Source organism: Boleophthalmus pectinirostris, unplaced genomic scaffold (genome assembly GCF_026225935.1).
Source record: "Boleophthalmus pectinirostris isolate CB_2022bp ecotype Guang Dong unplaced genomic scaffold, ASM2622593v1 HiC_scaffold_23, whole genome shotgun sequence".
Classification (NCBI taxonomy): Eukaryota; Metazoa; Chordata; class Actinopteri; order Gobiiformes; family Gobiidae; genus Boleophthalmus; species Boleophthalmus pectinirostris.
In genome coordinates this window covers 33,916,280-33,938,571 of record NW_026571207.1, presented here as the reverse complement: position 1 = coordinate 33,938,571, position 22,292 = coordinate 33,916,280, and the positions used below count along the sequence as shown (strand labels likewise).

Sequence of the window (22,292 nt, the reverse complement as noted above, 5' to 3'; positions counted from 1 at the left end):
TTTTAAAATGTATTCCCCTACAGATTACAGATTACATATCCCAAAAAGTAGTAACGTAATCTGAATAACATAATCCACATCCTGAAAATTCATGTTTGTTCAGTCTTTATTTGACCATATAAAAAATATTATTGATAGAGAAATGATTTTTATATGAAATCACTGCTGCCTTCAGTTATGTCCACCTACTGTTAAGTGTCATGTTGTATTAGTTTAGCCCTGGTTTTAGTCTGGTTTAGACCTGGTTTAGTCCTGCTTTAGTCCTGCTTTTAGTCCTGCTTTAGTCCTGGTTTTAGTTCTGGTTTTAGTCCTGGTTTAGTTCCTGGTTTAGTCCTGTTTTAGTCTGGTTTTAGTCCTGGTTTAGTCTCTGGTTTAGTCCTGCTTTAGTCCTGGTTTTAGTCCTGGTTTTAGTCCCTGGTTTAGTCTGCTTTTAGTCCTGGTTTTAGTCCTGGTTTAGACCTGGTTTAGTCCTGCTTTAGTCCTGTTTTAGTTTTAGTCCTGGTTTAGTCACCTGGTTTAGTCCTGCTTTAGTCCTGCTGGTTTTTTAGTCCTGGTTTAGACCTGGTTTAGTCCTGGTTTTAGTCCTGGTTTTAGTCCTGGTTTAGTCCCTGGTTTAGTCCTGGTTTTAGTCCTGGTTTTAGTCCTGCTGGTTTAGTCCTGGTTTTAGTCCCTGGTTTTAGTCCTGGTTTTAGTCCTGGTTTAGACCTGGTTTAGTCCTGCTTTAGTCCTGGTTTAGTCCTGGTTTAAGTCCTGGTTTAGTCCTGGTTTAGCCCCAAATGTGAAAACAGGAAAATACCACCCTGTAATCCATTTATTTCAACAAAGTAACTGTAATCCAATTACCACTCACTGAAACAGTAACTGTAACTGATTACAGTTACTCATAATTTGTACTCTGATTACATAACTCCAGTACATGTAATCTGTTACTCCCCAACACTGTTAATATCATACCACCATGGAACATTCAAGGCAAAGTAATACAAATTACAATATATTCTGATCTGTTTTGTTTAGTTTTTTTGTTTGTGTTGCTTTTTTTGACAGAGACATTGCACAATAAATATACTGCACAGACCAGATTTAGCTACAAGTAAATGTTCATGGGTGGTTCCTGGGCAGAAGCAAAGTGACAGTAGTTAGAGTGTGCAGGTACTTCAAATGTTTCCTCATCACAAACGGACCTGGAGCTGTGTTTTGTTTCATTGACACGTTTAACACACAAACCCTGCACATTTAAGATGAGTTCTTCTCTCGAACTGAAAACTGTTTTGCTGTTAACTCGAAAACTACCGCTTCATGACATCACAAGGTGGAACAGAGCATTTTGAGCTTTGGAGATGTGGACAGATGAATAATGATAATAAAGCATCATTCAAACGTGTGTGAATGATAGGAAACACAACTCCAGGTATGTTCTGATGAGGTAACAACACTTACTGACTTATAGCTCACAAGAGTCCATTTGACATAATCTAGGCTCTGAGTTCTCCTCCGAGTGTCGGCAGGGCTGCAGTGGCTCCTGTGAACACCCCAAAGAGACCAAACCCAAGGAGCAGAGGCTGGGAGAAGCTGGTCTGGACTCTGTGGAGCAGGTTCATGGATTGGTCCTTCACACTGTAAAACGTCACAGCCCCTGCGCCGTGGTCCAGGTAAACCCCGATTCTCCTCGTGACCGGTCCACACACCTTGGTTTCTTCTCCATTAAACCAGTAGGAGTACTTGTTCTGGTCACAGTATAAGGCCCAAGAATGATCGTTGTGTCCGAACAGGTTTTTGATGCTTCGTCCTTTCCTCTGGATCTGGCTGTAGGACAGAGACACGCTGAGCTGTTCCTTTGAGCTCCACTCCACCTCCACATAGCAGCGCCCTGTCAGCGCCTGTCGGCTCAGCACCTGCCTCCAGTCACTGAAACGATCAGAGTGTTCTGGGTAAATGAAGCTGATGCCCTGATAAGTCACTCTGCGCTCTCCGTCGGACAGGGCCAGCTCTGTGTGGGCTGTGTTCGGGTCTAGGAGGATCTCTGTGGAGTATTTGAGGAAGTCCTCTCTGCTGCTGAGCTGGACATGCTGCAGGAGGCTCTGGACTTTACTTTGGGATCTGGAGACAGAGGGTTTTGGGTCCTCACCCAGGTCCAGAACCCGCTGTAGTCTTTTGGAGAGCGCAGTCACAGAGTCTGTTAGATCCTTAAAGTGGGATTCGGGACTGGTCCAAGTCCATGCAGAGCGCTGGACCTCACAGTGCTTCAGTCCTGGATAGAGTCTGAGGAACTGATAATGATCCGGAGAGAGAGCCACAGAGTCCATCTTCACCAGGCTCCTCCTCAGCTCTGTGAGCTCTCGCTGTAGCTCCTCCTGACGTTCTGCCACAGCGCCCTCTAGTGTCCGCTGCTGGGCCCTGATCTGCTGCTCCACTTCGGTGCGTGTCTGCTCCAGGAGGAGGGTGACCTGACCGAGGCTGTCCCCGCTGCGCTGCACTGCGTCCTGGGCAGAGCGTTGGATGGTCAGGGCCTCCTGGCTGAGCAGCTCCAGCTCAGACTCTGTGCTCTGGATCTGCTGGAGCGTGGCCTCTCTCTCTTCTGCAGCTCAGGCTGTCTCAGAGCTCTCTCTGCGGCCGCCGTGGTCAGGTGGTGATCACGGTGTGTTGCAATGGAGCAGAGCGTGCACAGCAGAGTCTGGTCTGAGCTACAGAACAGCTCCTTCACTCTCTTGTGCAGCGTGCACACACTGTCCCTCAGGCTGCCCGGCGCCACCAGCTGGTGATCCTGCAGAGCTTCAGCGTCATAATGAGGCCGGAGGTGGCTCTCACAGTAAGAGACTACACACTGCAGACAGGAGCGCACTGCTCTCTGCTGCCCCCTAGGGCATATGTCACAACACACCTCCGGAATAGAACCAGCGGCCTCCTGCGGTGCCCTCTGTAGCCCCTCCACTAAAGACTGCAGCATGATGTTCTTGACCAGAGCCGGGCGCGGAGAGAATCTCTGTCTGCACTGAGGGCAGCTGACATCCTGTCTCTGCTCCTGCCCCTGTCGGGCCCAGTGGCCCTGCACACAGTGCAGACAGTAGCTGTGTCCACAGGGAAGGGTCACTGGGTTCTGCAGCAGGTCCAGGCAGATGGCGCAGGAAAAAGCCTGCAGGTCTAACATGACGGACGTCTCCATTGCTCCTCCAGTGAGAGTAACAGCGAGTCTCTTAGAATGCCTCTGCTCTTATGGCTCCTCCTGCCTGCATGCACCACCCTGAGAAAGGAACAAAAGACCAAGAATGAGGAAAGAGAAATCAATAATTATGCACCTCCACCCCTATGGGGTATCAGGAAGTGCATGCTTGGAATACTAGTTACTCTTGGTTTAATGTGACAACATACTGGGCTCTTTCTGCTGAAAGTTGTGAAAAGTGCTCATAAGTTCATCTGTGAAAAATGAGGATGCTCAGAATTCATACGATACTTTGGACCTCTGCAAACTGTTTCAAATAAACTAGCTCTGTTTTTCATATTTTTAGACCACAGGAATCAGGTTCAATGACTATAAAGTTCTTTATTCAAGTCCAGTTTAATAAAGATCTGCTAATGCATTTGGAGAGATGTTTTCCCTGTGACCCCGAAAAGCCCCTGACCCACTGAAGCTCTTCTTTGTAATCGAAGCAAAAGTGTTGTAAAAGTGTGACTCCGATCTTTCCTTAAAATTAGCTTTGAATTTCTTCCTGATCCTTTTCTGATGAAATCTCCACCTGCATGAGAACAGGTTTGCTTGTTTCCTGGTGTTAAAGGTAAGAGCACAGTACAAAACAGCTACTGTGTTTATTTAACAAATCACACCTTTCACATACTTAGGATTCTTCAGTCTGATTCAAATGACTCTCAACTAAAAGTGAATCTGTTTCTGAACCCTTTGGAGCACAGACAAGTGGCTGGACTGAAGCTGATGACGCCGAGGCTCTGGAGTTTTGTCCTCGAACTGTCTCTGTCCTCTCATTTGAACTGGGAACAAGTTCTGCACAGAGGAGAGTCCGATTTCAAATTCTGCCTAAATTTTCTGGAGTAAATATATGAATAGGTTTAGCTGGTGTCCCTGAGGGTGGCCTGAGAGACGACACACTGAGCTGCTGTTGGATCTGGACAATTCCCAGGCCAAAGCTGAAGCAGATTTGACTAAACATGAGATTTAGACTTGAATGAGACAAAAAGTCCAACCGGAAACCATATAAAATTGTACAAATATTGGGAAACTTCTACTCAAGAGTAATTATATGACTTAGGGGGTGAAAAGTAACTACTAATTTGTAATTGAGTAGATTTTATGGGTAATTGTACTTTTTTAGTATATTTTTAAACCTGTACTTGTTCTTATATTTATAATTAATTACACTTATATTGCACAATAGTATAATTAAACAAATTCAAATAAAGAGAACACCTTTATTTTGGAAAGTGTGTTTAAACCATCAGAATACTACTAAATACTCTCCTTGAGTATAAATTGTCAGCATTTTGGATAGAATGGATGCGGGTTGATACTCACTGCTACTTCCTATTCCTTCCTTTTTGTTTTTTATTCTTTTCTTCACAAACTGCCACTAACATTAGGATGAGTATTTATCTCATGCACTATATCTCCAAACCAGCAAACTAAACAGAAAAATACATATGAATCTGTCAAATACACTTTAACTAGGCCTGTAGTGCCAGCACAAACTCGAGTTCTTCTTGCAGAATGACACATTTAAGAGCATTATGATTTAGCTAAAAGTGTTAAGATTTGTTTCTTGATTTGGCAATATTTTTAGGTTTCAAATTTTACTTCCTGTTTGTAAATTGTTTTATTTATTTATTTATTTTTATTATCATTATTATTATTATTATTATTATTTATCTGTGGTGGAATTTTTAGACTGAAAACCTCAAAGAATAAAAAGAAGTGAACAGTTGTCTTGAATGAAGGAGTCTGATTTATTGAAGCACTTGTTCATCACAAAAGGACGTGTCCCTGACAGAGCGCCGTCTGTCCTTAAACTGTGACATCACAATACATCCAGAGATCTTATACAGGCGAGGATGAATATAAAACAACAGACTCGTATGAGGAGCACAAGGTCAGAGTGATACTTCACACGGGATAAGAGCCACGATTACAGCGAGCGATAAGAAACTGGACATGAGAGCTCCGGTGTAGAGGCCTTAATAACCTCACTTCACAATAGAGATCTGCTGTACCATTTATGAACAAACCAGTGATCGATGTAAAGACTTCAGAACAATTCCCCCTTTACTTACAGAAACAGATGCTGCTAGTACTAATTCACTGTTGTGGAGGGAATACTGCTGGAAGAATTGGACATGTTTTTCATTACACCTAAAATCAAAACTAGATCTCCACCCCGCAAGAGCGCTGGAGGTTGTGTGGAGAAATGGACGTTGATCACACACATGTGTTTTGGAGTTGCCTGAAAATGAGGGTATATTTGGAACAATTAAACACAACTTTAACGAGTATTCTGGGATATGGAATTCTGAACACATGTCTGGTGATGTATCTGGGAGATATATCTGATGTAGTAAAGAAGGAGGACATGTGTTTGACAAAAATTGTTTAAGCTGCATCTAAAAAGGGAATTACAAAGAGTTGGTTACAACCAGATCCACCTGCACAACAAGACTGGATCAGGATTGTGGAGAATACTTCAGTGATGGAAAGAATAACATATAATCATAAACTGAAAGGGTCCAAATACAATGAGCAATGGGAAAAATGGAATGTATTCATCAATGACACCAGTAAAACAACATAGTGCATTAAAATGTCAATACAATATGCATGTTTAAATCAGAACCTGTAACTCCAGACTGTTGTTACACTGTTTTTGATTTTCTATTGTTTTTGTATGTTTTGAAATGTTACTTAAAACCAATAAAAACAAAGTTACAAAAAAGAAACAGATGCTGCTGTTTTTGTGGGTGTCAGGACCTGATGACAGAGTAAAAGCTAAAAGCGCGGAACAACACTGACTGCAAATATAACACATTTCAAATGAAATCAAAAGGACTTAAAACAATTAGTGTGTGAATCGACTGGGAGCTCAGTCAGTATGTTGTGTGTTTTGGGCTGTTACTGGACACTCGTGTCTTCAGCAGACAGTCGAAATAAAAATATAAGAAAACACCTTTATTTTGTTGAAATAATGTTTAAAGCACATATGTCAAGGCCAAGGCCCGTGGGTTATATCCGGCCCGCCAAGCCGTTTTATGTGGCCCACAAGGGGTTAAAAGGTATAATTTTATTATTATGTTGTGACTCTGTGCCGCTACTACATTTCCCACAATGCACCGCAGTGAAGTGAAGTGACTGCATCTTGCCACTAGAGACGCCAAGAAAACTCTTCAAATTTCTCCAAAAATGTCCAAGAAAAGAAAAATTGATACAGAAGGACGGCTGTTTCATGAATGTTACTGAAGGAGTAATGTGAATGTTTTAACTTAAACCTTTAAATCAAATCCAATCCACTTTATTTCTATAGGACATTTAATAAACAAAACAGTTTCCCAAGTGCTGCACAATACAAATAAAACATATCCAATAGAAATATAAAGTAAAGCTCTACTTAACTCTACTTGTCCTCATTAAGACAATAAAACTAGTCAAATCAAATAAGAGCAAGAATACCAGTAAATAAAAAAAGGTAAAAAACATAAAAATAAACAAAATGAATACATATTAAATGAAAAATCAAATACAGACTTTTACAGTTTTGTAACATATTGATATGACAGTTACAGTTACAGTCTTAACTTTACAACAGACCCTTTGATGACAAACATGATCCAGATGTGGCCCTTGGTGAAAGTGAGTTTGACACCCCTGATTTAAATTATCATAAAAATGTGTTTCTTGTGTTGAACTTTTGGACAGAATTCTTCTTATGTCATCAATATGGGACTCTCTAAAATAGAACTCTCTTCTTCCTGTAATTTTCAACATATTTTTCAACTTTTCTTTCCCAAATTGCTTCTTGACTGGTGTAAAACTGATATTATCCCACTAAATGAAGTCAACATTAGAAAATAATCCAAACTTGTCACAGTCACATTGTGTTGACTATGGGAAGTAAAACTCTTTGGTCAGCAGGGACGTGATGCAGGGGATTTCTTTGTAGTTGCCTCTGGACGTGTGGAAGTGATAGACCACTCTTCTGTTTACTCAGTGCATCAGCTCCACGTAGTGTAATTACAGGAACACACTGATGTGTTCTGTGGAAATGTGTGTATATGGTTTGTGTAAAAGACAGTTAGATGAGATGAGTGAAGTGTGACTCACCTCCACACACACACACACACACACGTCAGGAGATGAGCAGTTTTTAGGAAAAAATTGCCACACTTTTAACCAATCCCCTTCACAGTTTCTCCTTCAGCGCTCACTCCAAATCAGATAACCATATCTCTGTGCGTTCTGACTCACCCAGTACTAACCCAGTACAAATATATTTATTTGTTTGTTTGTTTGTTTATTTTAGCATATCATGTTTGACCAGGGGTCTCCAACCTGTAGCTCAGGAGCTACCAGTAGATCTCCACCCCCGTCCAAGTAGCTCGCCAAGAGCTTTCTGATTTTACGCATTGTGCTGAATAAGTAAAACTGGATTAATTAAACACCTCTGACCACTGTACATGTATCATTTTGATGCCCAACTTTGTACCCTACCACCAACCACTCCCTCATCTAAGCCTGTGACTCTTATATGGGCTCAGTTTCTTAAACTAGTAGCTCTCTGGCATTTTCATTCTGTAAAAGTACCTCACCGGGGGAAGAAGTTTGGAGACCCCCAATTTAGACTGTTCCGTAGGCTCACAACTTTGATTGAAACACATTTTTCCAGTGTTGTTGTTCTGTTTTTATTTATTTATTTATTTATTTATTTTAATATAATTATTTAATATTTTTTGCCTCTCTCCCTTTCCTCACTCTTTCCTAACTCAGTGCACTATTCAGACGATCCTTATCATGACAAACGGTCACGCACGTCCGGTTTTGGCTGAAGAAGCAAGAAGCTTAGAGGCCAGTTTGATTATTCGTAACTACCCCATCTCCAAATAAAAATCCTTAAGATGTTCTGTGTAAGCTGTAGTGTGTCTAGTTAAGTCTATTAGATCAATGTTGTGATTTTAAATGTCCACAGTATAACATAAGGATCAACAGGTGGCATAGAGGCACAAAGTTTATATCAGATTTATTTTATAATTTGCAATTCACAGTTTATAAAGATTTAAAAAACATTAAGGTTTCAAATATCAAAACCTACTCATGACGCCCTGATTATCTTTTGGTTCAATAAAAAGTCTCAGACACAAAAATAACAAACATTTATGGAACAGAAATAGGTGCTTATGCTCATGGTTACACTAAAAATCTAAATAAATTTACTCTTTTCCACAGATCTGACCTGTAACTTTACCTCTGAGCATCACCTGCTTGTCTCCATCGGGATAAATAAGTCTAATGCCACTGATGATAGAGACAGACAAGTGACAGACACTCCACCAGGAAAGTTACACAGTACAGCTTTAAAATCAGTGGTGGAAGGAGTACTCAGTTTTGTTACTTAAGTAAAAGTACAGATGCTGAAGCAAAAAATAAAAATGTATGCTTCAAATGTAGTGATTGTTTTAAATCATTTTTTTTCTAGCTGTTCAGAAAACTATGAATATGTTCAAAATAAACTTTTCAGCAGGTCTCAAACAATAATAAAAAAATCATTTTATTTTCAAGAATGTAGTGGAGTAGAAAGCACAGATACCTGCTTTAAAATGTAGTAAACTAAACTGTATCTACTTTAAAATGTACTTGTAAAGCACAGATACAGTGTATTCTTAAGTGCAGTACTTTATTTCTTTTATTTCACTATGTTCCACCACTGCTTAAAATCTATTCTGGGAAGTAAAAATCTTTGGTCAACATGGAGGCGAAGCAGGGAACTGCTTTCTTTCCGTCAAATTCGGGATTATTGTTGGAGGACACAAAGTCAAAGGCCACTTTCCTGTTGACTCTGGTCATGATCTGCATCAGCTCCAGGTGTTTATATTTGGGCAGGATCTCACACAGAGACTGAATGAACCAGGAGCCGTTCTGGGAGTTCCTCCAGGCGTAGTGTCCTGCAGACCACAGGGAGACACAGGAATTCTTCACACATTAAAACACACTGAAAATGTTTTTACTACCTCACTGTGAAACAGTTAAAGGTGCAACTTCTAAGGTGAGACTCCACTACTTGTTTGTCTCCACAGAAATGTTATTTCTTTGCCTGGAATGTTCCACAGTAGAGCATTAAACATATCTCTCTAGCATGTGTTCAGTTACAGGTGTTTTAAAGCTCAAATTCACCTAAAAGTCAGTTTGAGAATTGACCAAAAGAGACGAAATAGAGCAACAAATAGACCCAATCCTTGCAAACGTTTTCTTGAGGTCATTCATGACTCTAGTACTTGTTTGTTAATTAAAGTTGCACTGTGTAACTTTTCTGGTGGAGGGTGCCTCATTTTCTCCATGGAGACGTTATTGCTTTGTCTAGAATGTTTGACATTTGCCACATTTACATTAGAGCTTTAATTCCAAATTAAAATAATTTAATTCTGAATAAAAATGTATTCCACATTAAAGAGACCATGTAAACACTTAATTCCTAATGAAAATGATCATTATTATGATTATATTTGTAAGTGGGTGGTTTATTCTGATTTTAAAGCCAAATTCATTTATTCCTGGATCATGTAAATGTTTAAACAGAAAATAATTCTGACATGATCCGAACGATCCGGCTCCACCAGTCCTGGCTTCAGACTTTCATCCACGTCTCTTTGGATTTGTGAGCAGGATGTGGGAGTGGACTGAGGTAGAGCAGCTGTTGATACAGTTTGTCTTCTTCCTCCTTCTCCGACACTCTTCCCTTCTCCTCCTCAGTCGACAGACGTAAAAATGAGAGAATTCTCCAGCTGCTGCGCAATTATCATCAGAATGACTGCGGAAAAAGTCTGGATCATGTTTGTGTCCGTGGCGTAACGATAGAAGACAGTGGCAGCTAAAGTGTGGGTTTTCTTCCAGTCGACGTAAATAAATACGTTCTTGTTTCTGTCCAATCAGAACCTCCCCCATCTCCAGACGTTGAGCAGATTTAAATAAAGATGATTTAACGTGTTTTCCATGTAAACCTCAATTCAAACTTCAAACTTGATGGAAAATATTTTAATTCTGAACTATTTAATGCATTTTAATTAATTCAAAATAAAAAAATAAAAAAAACATCATGTAAACGTGGCCAGTATAGTATTAAACCTTTCTATCTTCATGGAGACCAAATTTATTGCTCAGATCTGTGGAGAGACGACCCCGCTCAAAGTCAAAATCTTTGTTTTCTCTGTATTTTTGAGCCATAAATGTAAGGTAGAGCTGTTAAATGTCAAACTGTGGCAAATTCGAAGCAGAGCAGTGACATGTCCATAGAAACAAGTCTGTGACGAACAACCGAAAAGTTACATAGTGCACCTTTAAATTGTAGAGGTGTTACATTTTTATCTGTTCCCCTCAGCTCTAGTTTGCACCACTGGAGGGTCTCTAGTAGTGGTCTGTGTTACCTGGAGCTGTGGCGTAGGCGTACAAGAAGTCTGCCTCCACTGGGATCTTTTGTGTAATGGGCAGCGCTGTGGCGTCGACCATGTCTCTGTCCTTCACCCCAGAATCTAACTTTTCTCCACGGCATACCTTTGAAACAACAGAAAATAAAAATACAACACATAAATGATTTAGATTTAGATTTAGATTCGAGAGCAGAGGAGAAGATCAGAAGATCAGAGGATGCAGCAGAGGATGCAGAGGAGGGCGTCAGATGGAGCAGAAGATGCAAAGAAGAGGGTCAGTTAGAGCAGAAGATGAAGAGGAGAGCTTCAGATGCAGCAGAGGATGGAGAGGAGAGCGTCAGATGGAGCAGAGGATGAAGAGGAGCGTGTCAGAGGGACCAAAAGATTAAGAGGAGAGCATCAGATGGAGAGGAGAAGGTCAGATGGAGAAGAAGATGAAGAGGAGAGCATCAGATGGAACAAAGGATGAAGAGGAGAGGGTTAGGAGGAGCAGAAGATGAAGAAGAGAGGGTCAGAGGGACCAAAACATTAAGAGGAGCGCGTCAGAGGGACCAAAAGATTAAGAGGAGAGCGTTAGATGGAGCAGAGGATGAAGGGAGCTTCAGAAGAGGGTCAGTTAGAGCAGAAGATGAAGAGGAGAGCGTCAGATGGAGCAGAGGATGGAGAGGAGAGCTTCAGATGGAGCAGAGGATGAAGAGGAGAGTGTTAGATGGAGCAGAAGATGCAAAGAAGAGGGTCAGTTAGAGCAGAAGATGAAGAGGAGAGCTTCAGATGGAGCAGAGGATGGAGAGGAGAGCTTCAGATGGAGCAGAGGATGAAGAGGAGAGCGTCAGATGGAGCAGAGGATGAAGAGGAGAGCGTCAGATGGAGCAGAGGATGGAGAGGAGAGCGTCAGATGGAGCAGAGGATGAAGAGGAGCGTGTCAGAGGGACCAAAAGATTAAGAGGAGAGCATCAGATGGAGAGGAGAAGGTCAGATGGAGAAGAAGATGAAGAGGAGAGCATCAGATGGAACAAAGGATGAAGAGGAGAGGGTTAGGTGGAGCAGAGGATGAAGAAGAGAGGGTCAGAGGGACCAAAAGATTAAGAGGAGAACATCAGATGGAGCAGAGGATCCACACCTCTGAATAGTTAAAGGAGAGACTAACCTGCAGAAAGAAGAGCTTGGGTTTCCCTATGAGAGTCTCGCATGCATCTCCTTTAAAATATTTGGTGAGTTTTTCTAGTTTCACTATATCATCTGTCCCATAAATCCCTTCCTCTTTTCCATGGCTCAAAATCACACAAACGAAGGATGCATTTCCACTGTGGTCCTCATCAGACACTGAAAAACATCAAGCACAAAAAGGTGGAGTAACTACAACATTCACAGGACAGAGATGAGGTGTTTCTTGAGCTGTATCAGAACAAGTATAAGAGCACATAGACTAGTGTACACACTGACCACTGTGGAACCTACTGGACCATTACACACATATAAGACACATGGGAATAGAAAAGAAAATACTATGATTTAATGTTGAAAATCACATTTTTTTGTCTAAAGAAAGAATGTTTTTTTTATTATCATTATGGTATCGGAATCGGTATTAAGTGTATTCTTCATAATGAAATCGAATTTTAGTATTATGGCAACACTTTGTCACACACAACTGTAAATGACTTTTAAATGACTCTTTGTCTGTTATGTTCATAGACTGTATAAATAAGTGGATTAAGGGAGTGTGTCGTCACCCATAGAGGCGAGCAGGTCCAAATTAGGAAAAGGAAGTTATCATTTTAATATTTTGGGGGAATTTTATCAAAATAAAAATACCAGGATTGTGCATGTTAGTATGAATACTTTAAGACCAAAATGACGAGGCTCACTGCAGCAGTTACAGACAGAGAGACAGTTTTGTTTCTAAAAGTGAATGAAGTTACCTTTCTCCAGCTCCTCCTTCATCTCTTTCTTAGTGAGGTTCTTGCGCACAATGACTTTATACCCCAGAGCCTCAAATGTTTTCTTTGCAGCGGCTTCGTCCGCATCTGTGCCAGCGCGAGTGCTCAATTCTGAAACACCAGACCAAAAAACAGGCTTAAAAACACATCACTGTTTATTCTTGAGCCTTTAATTTCCTTTTAAACATGCTTCGAGTCACTCTGTCTTAATCTTATGTATGTATTGTCTACATTTCAAAATGTCATTTAGGCGTTGGAGCGCCCTCTGCTGTCAGCAATAGGAATGAACAATGAGAAAATGAATGAAGTTTTTACTCTCATAAATGCTTTGCTATTAGAGCAATGTGCTTGTAGTGAACACTGACTGTTGATGGTTTATGGGATTATAAACTAAGCAGAAATTCAGATTTTTACCTATGACACAACAATCTGGGCAAAATGCAAATAGAGCATTTTTGAGTGTTCAGAGAAGACAATTTTTGATTAATGGATTGTAAGATATACATTTGTTGAACAATAACATGGCGAGAGTCGGTTTAGTATAATGTGTATCTTTTAAAATATAGGCAGCCTGTGCATGTTTGGGTTAATTGGCTAATCCACCTGTCAATCATGCCCATTTGATGATGGGAGTTTTATCGGTGACCAGACTCACAGTTTCATATAGTATTAAAGAAGTGTGTATTCTGGATCCCGGACAAAATAAAGTAGACAGATCTGACCTGAGCCGTGCATTTCTCCAAGTTCAAAAGTGAAATAAGAGAACAACATTTCCATTCTCAACTGGAATGAGCGGGAACATGAATTATACTTTGTACCTTTAAAGTTCTTGTTGTTGATGATCAGACAGACTCCCAGACAGGGGAAGTTCATCTGGTATCTGCACTGATCCTCAGAGTCCTGGAAGGTCGGCACAGCTCGCACTGAAGAGGAGGCGGTGGTCTCCCTGGTTTAAAGTTAAGATTAAAAAAAAGTTAAAAGTCCATTCATTATGTTATTCATTTTCCCCATTAGTGCCTTACAATATACTGAGGGCTGAACAATTTGGGAAAAACATCTGATTGCAATTTTTCTGGCAAACACTGATTGCTTTTAAATTCATTTAAAATTAAATAAACATCGGTGTTAGGACAAAGAGTCGGCACCTCTGATGGACGGCTGCACAGCACAATAGCCAGTAGGAGATTAAATTTTTTTTAATATATACCAAAATCACTACTACAACACTGTCAAATCCTACACATATCAAATCCAAATGGAGAACAAAGTAAGTAGAAAGCAGTGGGCGTGTTCTGGTGGTGATGAAAACACTGTTTGATTGGCAATATGTAGTTTTTAAAATAATCGATTAAAGGCGAGTCAAACATGCACAAATCACTCCAAATACAACTCTGGGTGAGTAAATGGTGAGGGGAAACAACTACAACATGGTTAAAAGCTCTGAGAAGTTGATTGTGTTTTAGGCCACAGAGTTTGGGGGTTTTCTACAGTGTTTGTAGTGGGAGTGGTAAATTCATCTCCCTCCACTACACTGTAACATACCAATACTTACATTTGGAACTTTCCTGCATCAACTACATCCCCACAGCTCAGTTTTTCATGGGCCTTGGTGATTCTGAAAAAAAAAAAAAAGTTAACTTGGCTGTTTTCTCACATTTAAAAGATATTTTTGAAAGTAAATCCATAACCCATTGTTCTAACTTAACCAGAAGCTCAAAACCAGGCCCTAACCTTAACCATAACCCCCAGTGTGTCGAATAATGTGAGTTTGGGAATAATTTAGAACATTTTTAAATTGCACAAAATCACAGTGTAAACCCAGTTTAAAGTGTGTATGACAGGTTTGGATGATGTTCTAATATCTATTTAATCTGGTGATTAAAACCTGTAAATAGAAAGTAAAGCTTTACGCTGATCAAGACTGATCAGGACTAAACCAGGACTAAACATGGGCTAAACCAGAACTAAACCCGAAATAAACCAGGACCAAACCGGAAGAAACCAGGACTAAACCAGAATTAAACTGGGACTAAGCCAGAACTAAACATGGGCTAAACCAAGACTGAACATGTGCTAAACCTTGGCTAAATCAGGACTAAACCAGGGTTAAACTAGGACTACACATGGGCTAAACCGGTGTGAGATAATATTTTGACCCCCCCCCCTTTATAGTATTTGACCTCATGGGGTCGACATATTCCGTTTTAAGGTATTTTAAGGAATGTTTTGCGACTTGCCCCAATCCACCCCCTTATCCTTAATCATAATGTCAATTTAGGCAATGGTTTGTAAGAATAACGACCTTGAATTTAGTCATGTTCTGTTATAATAAACATATTGGATGGTCAGATTATTATAGTCATAGGATTTTGACCTTTTTTATATATAATAGATCATTGTCAATATTCAACTAACATGACTTCTTCTTACTTTACATCATCATAACTATAATAAACATATTGGCGGGTCAGATTACTATAGTCATATGTATCCCCTATTTAACTACTCACCCATGTCTATTTGAACAAGATTCCAAATCATTAAACATCACTTTGATGACCTAACTCATTAATAACTACTTATCTCATTTTCAGTAAAATATATTTCAACAACTAAGTCATTTTTAACATTCAAAAGTTATAATCAACATTAAAAATGCATCTGAGTTTTTCAAAAAACACTTTTAAATATGTCAACATGTTTTAATTTGCAGATATAGTATTAATATTCAAAGTTTTTCAATAGAATTCAAGTTATTTATTAATAAAATATAGATTTTCTAAGGGGGGGTCAATATTCTAAAGGGGGGTCAACATACTATAATAGGATTCTGACCCTGGGGTCAAAATACTATATGGTATGTGGACCCTGGGGTCACCTACTGGGGGGTCAAAATCCTACACCACACCAGGACTAAACATGCGCTAAACCAGGACTAAACCAGGACTAAACCTTGGCTAAACCAGAACTAAACCAAGACTAAACCAGGACTAAACCAAGACTAAACCAGGACTAAACCAAGACTAAACCAGGACTAAACCAGGACTAAACCAAGACTAAACCAGGACTAAACCAGGACTAAACCTTGGCTAAACCAGAACTAAACCAGGACTGAACTGGGGCTAAACACAAACTAAACACGAACTAAACCAGGACTAAACCAGGACTCCACATGGGAAGTCAGTCTTCCAGTTTTTTTACAGTCTAAACCTGGAGATGTGAGACAATCTTCTGCTCTGACTGTTTAAAACCAGTTCTGTGCATATGAATGAAAGGGTTTTTACTCTGCTCTCTTCTCTTTTAATATTTATTTTATGATGATTAATAATGTTTCAATTAGTTTGTATTGTGATTTTAATGTGTTTCTTATTCTGTAAAGCACTTTGAATTACTTTGTGTACCCAATGGTGCTACAGATAAACATTAGTGGGTGACCTGTTGGACTGGTGGCATATTGGAATCATAACAGATTTTTATTTACAGTTTTTTTTCTGCAATATATTGTTCTTGTGGGTGAAAAATTCCAACCAAACCCAGCGTAAGACAAGGAATTTTGATTTATATAGCGGCACACTGGTCAGCAGGTAAATACTTGAACAAATCCAAATAGGCGACTTACTTTGCTGAATCCTCTTTGTTTTGTGTTATTTGTTCTTTGTTATCCATGATTCTGAAAAATATTGATTATCAGAGGTGAGTTAGAAAGTGTCGTTGTATTTTGTACAATGACATAATCTCTTCAAATTTAATCTAGTTTTAAAATAGTACAAAAGCACTCAGTGTAAGACCAGTATTATTGAGTAAATGTGAGATGGGTAAGTTTAATGCCATACCGGGACATTCCAGATAAAACATTAACATCTCCATGGAGACGAGCAGAAAAATTACAAGCCACTTACTCTGCTGAGTCAACTGTGAACCCACTGCTCTTCTCTTTATCTGCCTTAACCCTGAAAAAGTATTTACAACAAATATTATGGCTGTGCACAATATATATAAATATGTTTTGCTCATGATCTTAGCTTAACGTTAAAGGTCTGCATTTGCACTACATGCATTTTAGTGGCACCCTTTTGGTGGTGGTGCAATACATGTATCACGAATTTTGGACTTCCGGTCTTTGTGCAATACATACTGGGAAGGATTTTCCAAGAAAGTGAGCATCAAACCGTCATGTTTGTTTTCCCAGTGGGATGCGTCTATTGACAGAGTCGATCTTTTCAAGTCTTTTGAACCATATCACTTTTGTTTCTGGTTCTGATATTGTCATATTTTAGTTTTGGGATTCGGACATCGTTAATTGTGTGGTTGTTGGATCCTAACAGCGGAAAACGGCTTGAGAAATTTGTTTGCGAACTCCATAACTGTAAAAGGGAATCAGATGTGTGTGACTGTAAACCTCTGTTCAAACTGTTTCTCTTCCCAACGGAACTGAAAAATAGTGAAAGGTGAAGGTGATGGGCAGGATTGATCTACAGGAAGGATGAAAAAGGAAACCTTTGGCTGCCTAAATCATCCCGAGTTTGCAGCGAACATTTTGTATGTGGAGCACCAACAAAGCAGGATCCTGTTTGTTAAGTGAGAGGTACAGAAGACAAACAGGCTGAGCTGCACTTTCTTGTTCTTGTGGTTTTACAGCAACATCACGTCTTGGTCTCTTTGCAGTGGAAGGTGTTTCTTGGTGAACAGCTGGTGCCTTTCACTTTGGTGTTGACTTTTTAAATTCGTAACCAAGGTGGAGCGAGGGATCGAGATTTTGCTTTGTTGGTGCTCCAGACACAAAATGTTCGGTGCAAACTTGGGATGATTTAGGCAGTCAAAGGTTTCCTTTTTCGACCTTCCCGTGGATCAATCCTGCTCATCGCCTTCACCTTTCACTATTTTTCAATTCCGTTGGGAAACAGTTTGAACAGAGGTTTGCAGTCACACACATCTGATTCCCGTTTGCAGTTATGAAGTTCACAAACAAATTTCTCAAGCCATTTTCCACTGTTAGGATCCAACAACCACATAATTACAATGTCCAATTCCCAAAACTAAAATATGACAATATCAGAACCAGAAACAAAAGTGATATGGTTCAAAAGACTGACTTTGTCAATAGATGCATCCCACTGGGAAAACAAACATGATGGTTTGATGCTCACTTTTTCAGAAAATCCTTCCCAGTATGTATAACGTAATGACCTTAAGTCCAAAATTCGTGATGCATCTATTCACATCCAAATACTTACTTTATTACAAGTGTGAAGGAGTTAGAGTCAGCTGTGTTCCTGCTGCTCTGTCCTTTATCTGCAACAAACCTGAAAAAGTATTGAATGTACATTTTAGCTGCAGAATATGCACAGTACTTCCACATGTATCTCTATGTATGTTTATATATGTTTATATCTCAAATGGTGAAATGTTTATTTACCATGGAGACACAATGCACACATCAGCAAACACTGTATACCAAATGGATTTTAAAAACACATTTTCAAGAGCCTGTGATCAGTTCGAGCATTCATCAGGAGTAAGCATGGGCTAAACCTTGACTAAACCAGGGATAAACCAGGGTTACATCAGGATTAAACATTCACTAAACCAAGACTAACCCAAGACCCAACCAGGATTAAACCAAGACTAAACATGGGCTAAACATTGCCTAAACCAGGACTAAACCAGGACTAAGTATAGGCTAAAAATGAGCTAAACCAGACTAAACTAGGACTAAACATGGGCTAAACCAGGACTAAGTATAGGCTAAAAATGAGCTAAACCAGACTAAACTAGGACTAAACATATGCTAAACCAGGACTAAGTATAGGCTAAAAATGAGCTAAACCACACTAAACTAGGACTAAACATGGGCTAAACCAAGATTGAAAATGGGCTAAGCAAAAACTAAACCAGGAATAAACTAGGACTAAACCAGGACTAAGCATGGGCTAAAATGGGCTAAATCAGGTCTAAACCAGGACTGAACATTGGCTAAATCAGGTCTAAACCAGGTCTAAATCAGTGACCAAACCAGGACTAAACATGGGGAGTCAGTCTTTGATGTTTGATGCAGTCTAAACCTGAATCTACTTTAACAATGTTTAAACCTGTTGTTTAACTGGGTGCAGTGTTGGGGAGTAACAGATTACATGTACCTGAGTTATGTAATCAGAGTACAAATTATGAGTAACTGTATTCAGGTACAGTTACTGTTTCAGTGAGTGGTAATTGGATTAGAGTTACTTTGTTGAAATAAATGGATTACATGGCGGTATTTTCCAGTTTTTACATTTTTTCCCTTTTTTTTTTTTTTTTTTTTTCCGGTAATTTCACTCATTGCTGGAAACTAAACCAGGTCTAAACTAGATCTTAACCAGGTCTAAACCAGGACTAAAACCAGAGCTAAACTAGGACTAAACCAGGACTAAAAACAGAGCTAAACTACATCTAAACTAGGTCTAAACCAGGACTAAACCAGGACTAAAACCAGAGCTAAACTAGATCTAAACCAGGACTAAACAAGGACTAAAACAGGACGTAACAGGACTAAATCATGCTGTGTGGATGTGTCTCTTCCTTTTCTATCAATAACATTTTTAATACAGTTAAGTAAAGTCTGGGCTTTTTATTTTCTTTTAGGAAACAAAACATCTTATGTTACGATTTCCTCGTCTTTGCTTCTCTACAGCAAATCAAGTAATCCAAAGTATTCAGATTACATTACTCACTTTAAGTAATTGAATGGATTCCGTTACAAACTACATTTTGGTGTGTGTAATCTGTAATCTGTCGGGGAATATATTTTAAAAGTCACCTTCCCAACACTGACTGTGCATATAAATGAGAAGTGTTTATTCTGCTCTTCTCTTTGAATTCACTGTTCACTGTGTATGAATTGTGCTTTATAAGATAAACATGTGTTGCTTTACAGACAAACAACTCAACAACCAGTGTGTGAGGCTACAAAAATACACAACAAAAATCACTTCATTTTGTTTCTTGACATTGAACTTTGTACCAGTGTCGTGTGGCCAGGCCCAGCGATTACAGAGACATTAACTATTAACCAGGTCATTAAACCTCCAATCTGACAATGAAACTTTATTACTGCAGCTGCATTCATCAACATTCTCTGGGGGTGTGACGCTAACTGTAGGCACTGCTCTGTCTGAGGCTTGTTAGACTTTAATCTGAGCTTTGTTTTAACATAATCTAAACTACAAAAAAATTGTAATAATAATAATAATAATAAAAAAATATATAATAATAATATGCTTTTAAACAAGTCAAAACACCTAAACAGAGGCTCCTGAAAATGTTCTGTTTTTTGTATTTTTAGACAATTTAAAAACTTTTTGTCAGTGTTAATTAATGTGTTTATTGTGTCACCAGCGGCAAATAATAAAATATCTGTATCGTGTATTTTCTTGATTTTTTATTTTTTTATTTTTTTTCCAATTAAAAAAAATATATATTTATATGAAATATTTATATTTATATTTAAATTATTATATGACGCACTTACATTTGCCGAATTTTCGTTACCTATGCCTACATATACTACGGATTTTGATTCCCATTACTCTGTTGTTCTGGTTTAGTTTTGACCTGTAAATGGCCTACAGCTCATTTCATTTTCATCTTGACGTAAAAAATGCTCACCTGGACAGACATAAGCACTGGCACATTGATCTGTTACTCATACAATTTCATTCATTTATTGATTTTTTAAATCTATTTGTTTTAGAGGCTTATTTATTTGACTTTTATTAAGTGCTACACACAATTATTATTAGTACAATTGTTATAAAATATTATTATTGTTCATATCAATAGGCCTACCTACCATTTGTAATTTTTCACTGGCCCAAAATGCACGCTTGTGACACCCCTTAGGTGCCTAGGCCCTCCCAAATCTCAGGAGGCCGACCCGAACCCCCCATCAAAATTTCTAAATATATTTTGACACTTAATACATGTAAATTTTGCAGAAACTAGTTCACTCATATTTTGACTTTATTTAGCACTGTTCAAACATACAAACAGTGCAGTGTTATGTCTCCAACACATCTGCCTCACTCATGATCCGAACACACCTACTGAAAATGACTCCTGTCACTAGCTCCAAAGAAGCCACCTTCCTGCACTCAGTTTGTACCCACATCTGCTGTGTTCACAGACAAATAAACCATCTCTTTTAAACAGTCAGTCTCTGATCCACTGGTTAATATACTGGGAGTAATATTTACAAAGGTGTGTTTTACACATCCCTCCCCGAGAGAGCCCCTCACGGCTTCTACACACTCTGTTCACAAGATGCGTTTGCCCCTGCGTGTGGTACATTTAGACATGAGGTCAGAAGAGACGGGTGAGGGAGTTTAGCTCATGGTGTTAAGTCATTGGTCTCTACTGCGGGTGCTCCAGATTCAAGACCCCAACATGTCGATTATATTTTTATTTTATTTTTTTTTTCGTTCGGGGGTAAACAACATAATCTATATGTATATTTAATGTAACCAGGTAGTGACAGTCTGTAGTAACACACAGAAGAGTTGCTGTTTTTCAGTAGCTAATGGGGATCTAAATAAAAACAAACAAACAAGCAAACACACTTGCTACACAGAGTAAAAGTAACAAGTGAGGACTGGCAAGGTAACGGTCATAGAGATAAATGTAGAACACCCCCTGCATATCATGTGTACCGTATATATAGCAGCATCACTGCAAAGTATCAACAGATTATACAAGTACAGATCTCAGTACTCACATCGCTGCGTCAACAGTGTCTTGTTTGTCTGCCATGATTCTGAAAAAGTACAAAGTAAAAAATAGATAAAACTGCACCGTATCTCATGTGTACTGTAGCAGCAGCAGGTTCACCTTTGCATTTATTGCACAGTCACTGACCCAGTAAAAGTGAAAGTGAAAATAACTTCTTCCAACTAGATGTAACTTTGCAACATGGTGTAATTATTTAAAGAGCAAAATAAACTAAAAAAAGATCAGAATTAAATTAATTTTAAAAAGACATAATGAACTTCATTGATGGAATTCTGGAGATTCTGGGCCATGACCTGAAGATAAACTGAGAATGAGACAAACTTGTTCATGTCTTCTATCTGCAGGTCAAGGTTCAGTTGTGTACAGAGAAGAGTTCACACAGACCTCACCTCTCATTTTGTTTAATCTTCAAACCTGTGATCAGAAGAAAACACACGTACCTTTATGGAGCTAAGAACAGAGACGGACGACGCACGACGAGCTCAGAGTCTCTGACAGTGATTCTGGGACAGTCAGAAAGTAATTATACACTCTGGAGGAGGAAGCTGATTGGTTGGAAGTTTGTCAGACATGTCACAAACTGCACCAGTTCCGGAGAATGTCTTTAGGTGAGAGCGTGTAGAGACACTTGCTTAGACTGTGTTTTAAAAAAAAAAAAAGCAGAACAGCAGCTCACACATCACAATATATTATAATAACAAGGATAAAAAAATATAAATTGTAATGATAAATTCTAAATAAGTAGCAATAAAAATAGCAACAGACTGGTGTCAAATAAAATCAAAAATAAAATGTCCATAAAACGATCTGATCTCATCGAACATTTCCTTTTATATTTCAAAGTTCAAACTGTCCTTGAATCTTTCTCCTGGTTTAGACCTGGTTTTAGTACCTGGTCCTTTACTGGTTTAGATCCTGGTTTAGGTTTAGATGGTGTTTTGACTGGTTTGGTCTTTTCAC

General features: G+C 39.1%; 2 protein-coding genes across 5 annotated transcripts; both read right to left on the bottom strand.

The window, feature by feature from the left end:
* Positions 1–1,475: 1,475 nt before the first annotated feature.
* Positions 1,476–3,163, bottom strand: LOC129410605 (E3 ubiquitin/ISG15 ligase TRIM25-like). Its single transcript, XM_055159089.1, has 2 exons — positions 2,638–3,163; positions 1,476–2,578 (listed from the first exon to the last, which is right to left on the bottom strand). Exons 1-2 carry the CDS (start codon positions 3,161–3,163, stop codon positions 1,476–1,478), a joined length of 1,629 nt encoding a protein of 542 aa, XP_055015064.1.
* A 5,046-nt stretch (positions 3,164–8,209) lies between these two features.
* Positions 8,210–21,889, bottom strand: LOC110160793 (caspase-3-like). 4 transcript variants are annotated; one of them, XM_055159659.1, is made up of 11 exons: positions 21,773–21,889; positions 21,319–21,357; positions 17,804–17,872; positions 16,469–16,519; positions 16,189–16,239; positions 14,122–14,184; positions 13,388–13,515; positions 12,552–12,680; positions 11,777–11,952; positions 10,627–10,753; positions 8,210–9,150 (listed from the first exon to the last, which is right to left on the bottom strand). In XM_055159659.1, the coding sequence occupies exons 2-11, from the start codon at positions 21,351–21,353 to the stop codon at positions 8,924–8,926; spliced, it is 1,056 nt and encodes a 351-aa protein (XP_055015634.1). In that variant the 5' UTR covers positions 21,354–21,357; positions 21,773–21,889; the 3' UTR covers positions 8,210–8,923. The 4 variants fall into 4 exon arrangements, with proteins under 4 accessions (XP_055015634.1, XP_055015636.1, XP_055015637.1 ...); XM_055159661.1 differs by lacking the exon at positions 16,189–16,239; XM_055159662.1 differs by lacking the exon at positions 17,804–17,872 and having other exon boundaries at positions 21,773–21,871.
* Between the last annotated feature and the right edge of the window lie 403 nt (positions 21,890–22,292).

What these genes read in the sequence shown, in the direction of transcription:
- LOC129410605 (XM_055159089.1), bottom strand. Translation starts at nt 3,163, where the DNA reads ATGGAGACGTCCGTCATGTTAGACCTGCAGGCTTTTTCCTGCGCCATC. An exon ending in CTGCTCCATTGCAACACACC is followed by an intron (nt 2,579 to 2,637) that starts GTGATCACCACC and finishes CCTGAGCTGCAG; the next exon opens with AAGAGAGAGAGGCCACGCTC.
- LOC110160793 (XM_055159659.1), bottom strand. Translation starts at nt 21,353, where the DNA reads ATGGCAGACAAACAAGACACTGTTGACGCAGCGAT. An exon ending in GATGCAGGAAAGTTCCAAAT is followed by an intron (nt 13,516 to 14,121) that starts GTAAGTATTGGT and finishes ACTTTAAACCAG; the next exon opens with GGAGACCACCGCCTCCTCTT. An exon ending in CCAAGCTCTTCTTTCTGCAG is followed by an intron (nt 10,754 to 11,776) that starts GTTAGTCTCTCC and finishes GTTGTTTCAAAG; the next exon opens with GTATGCCGTGGAGAAAAGTT.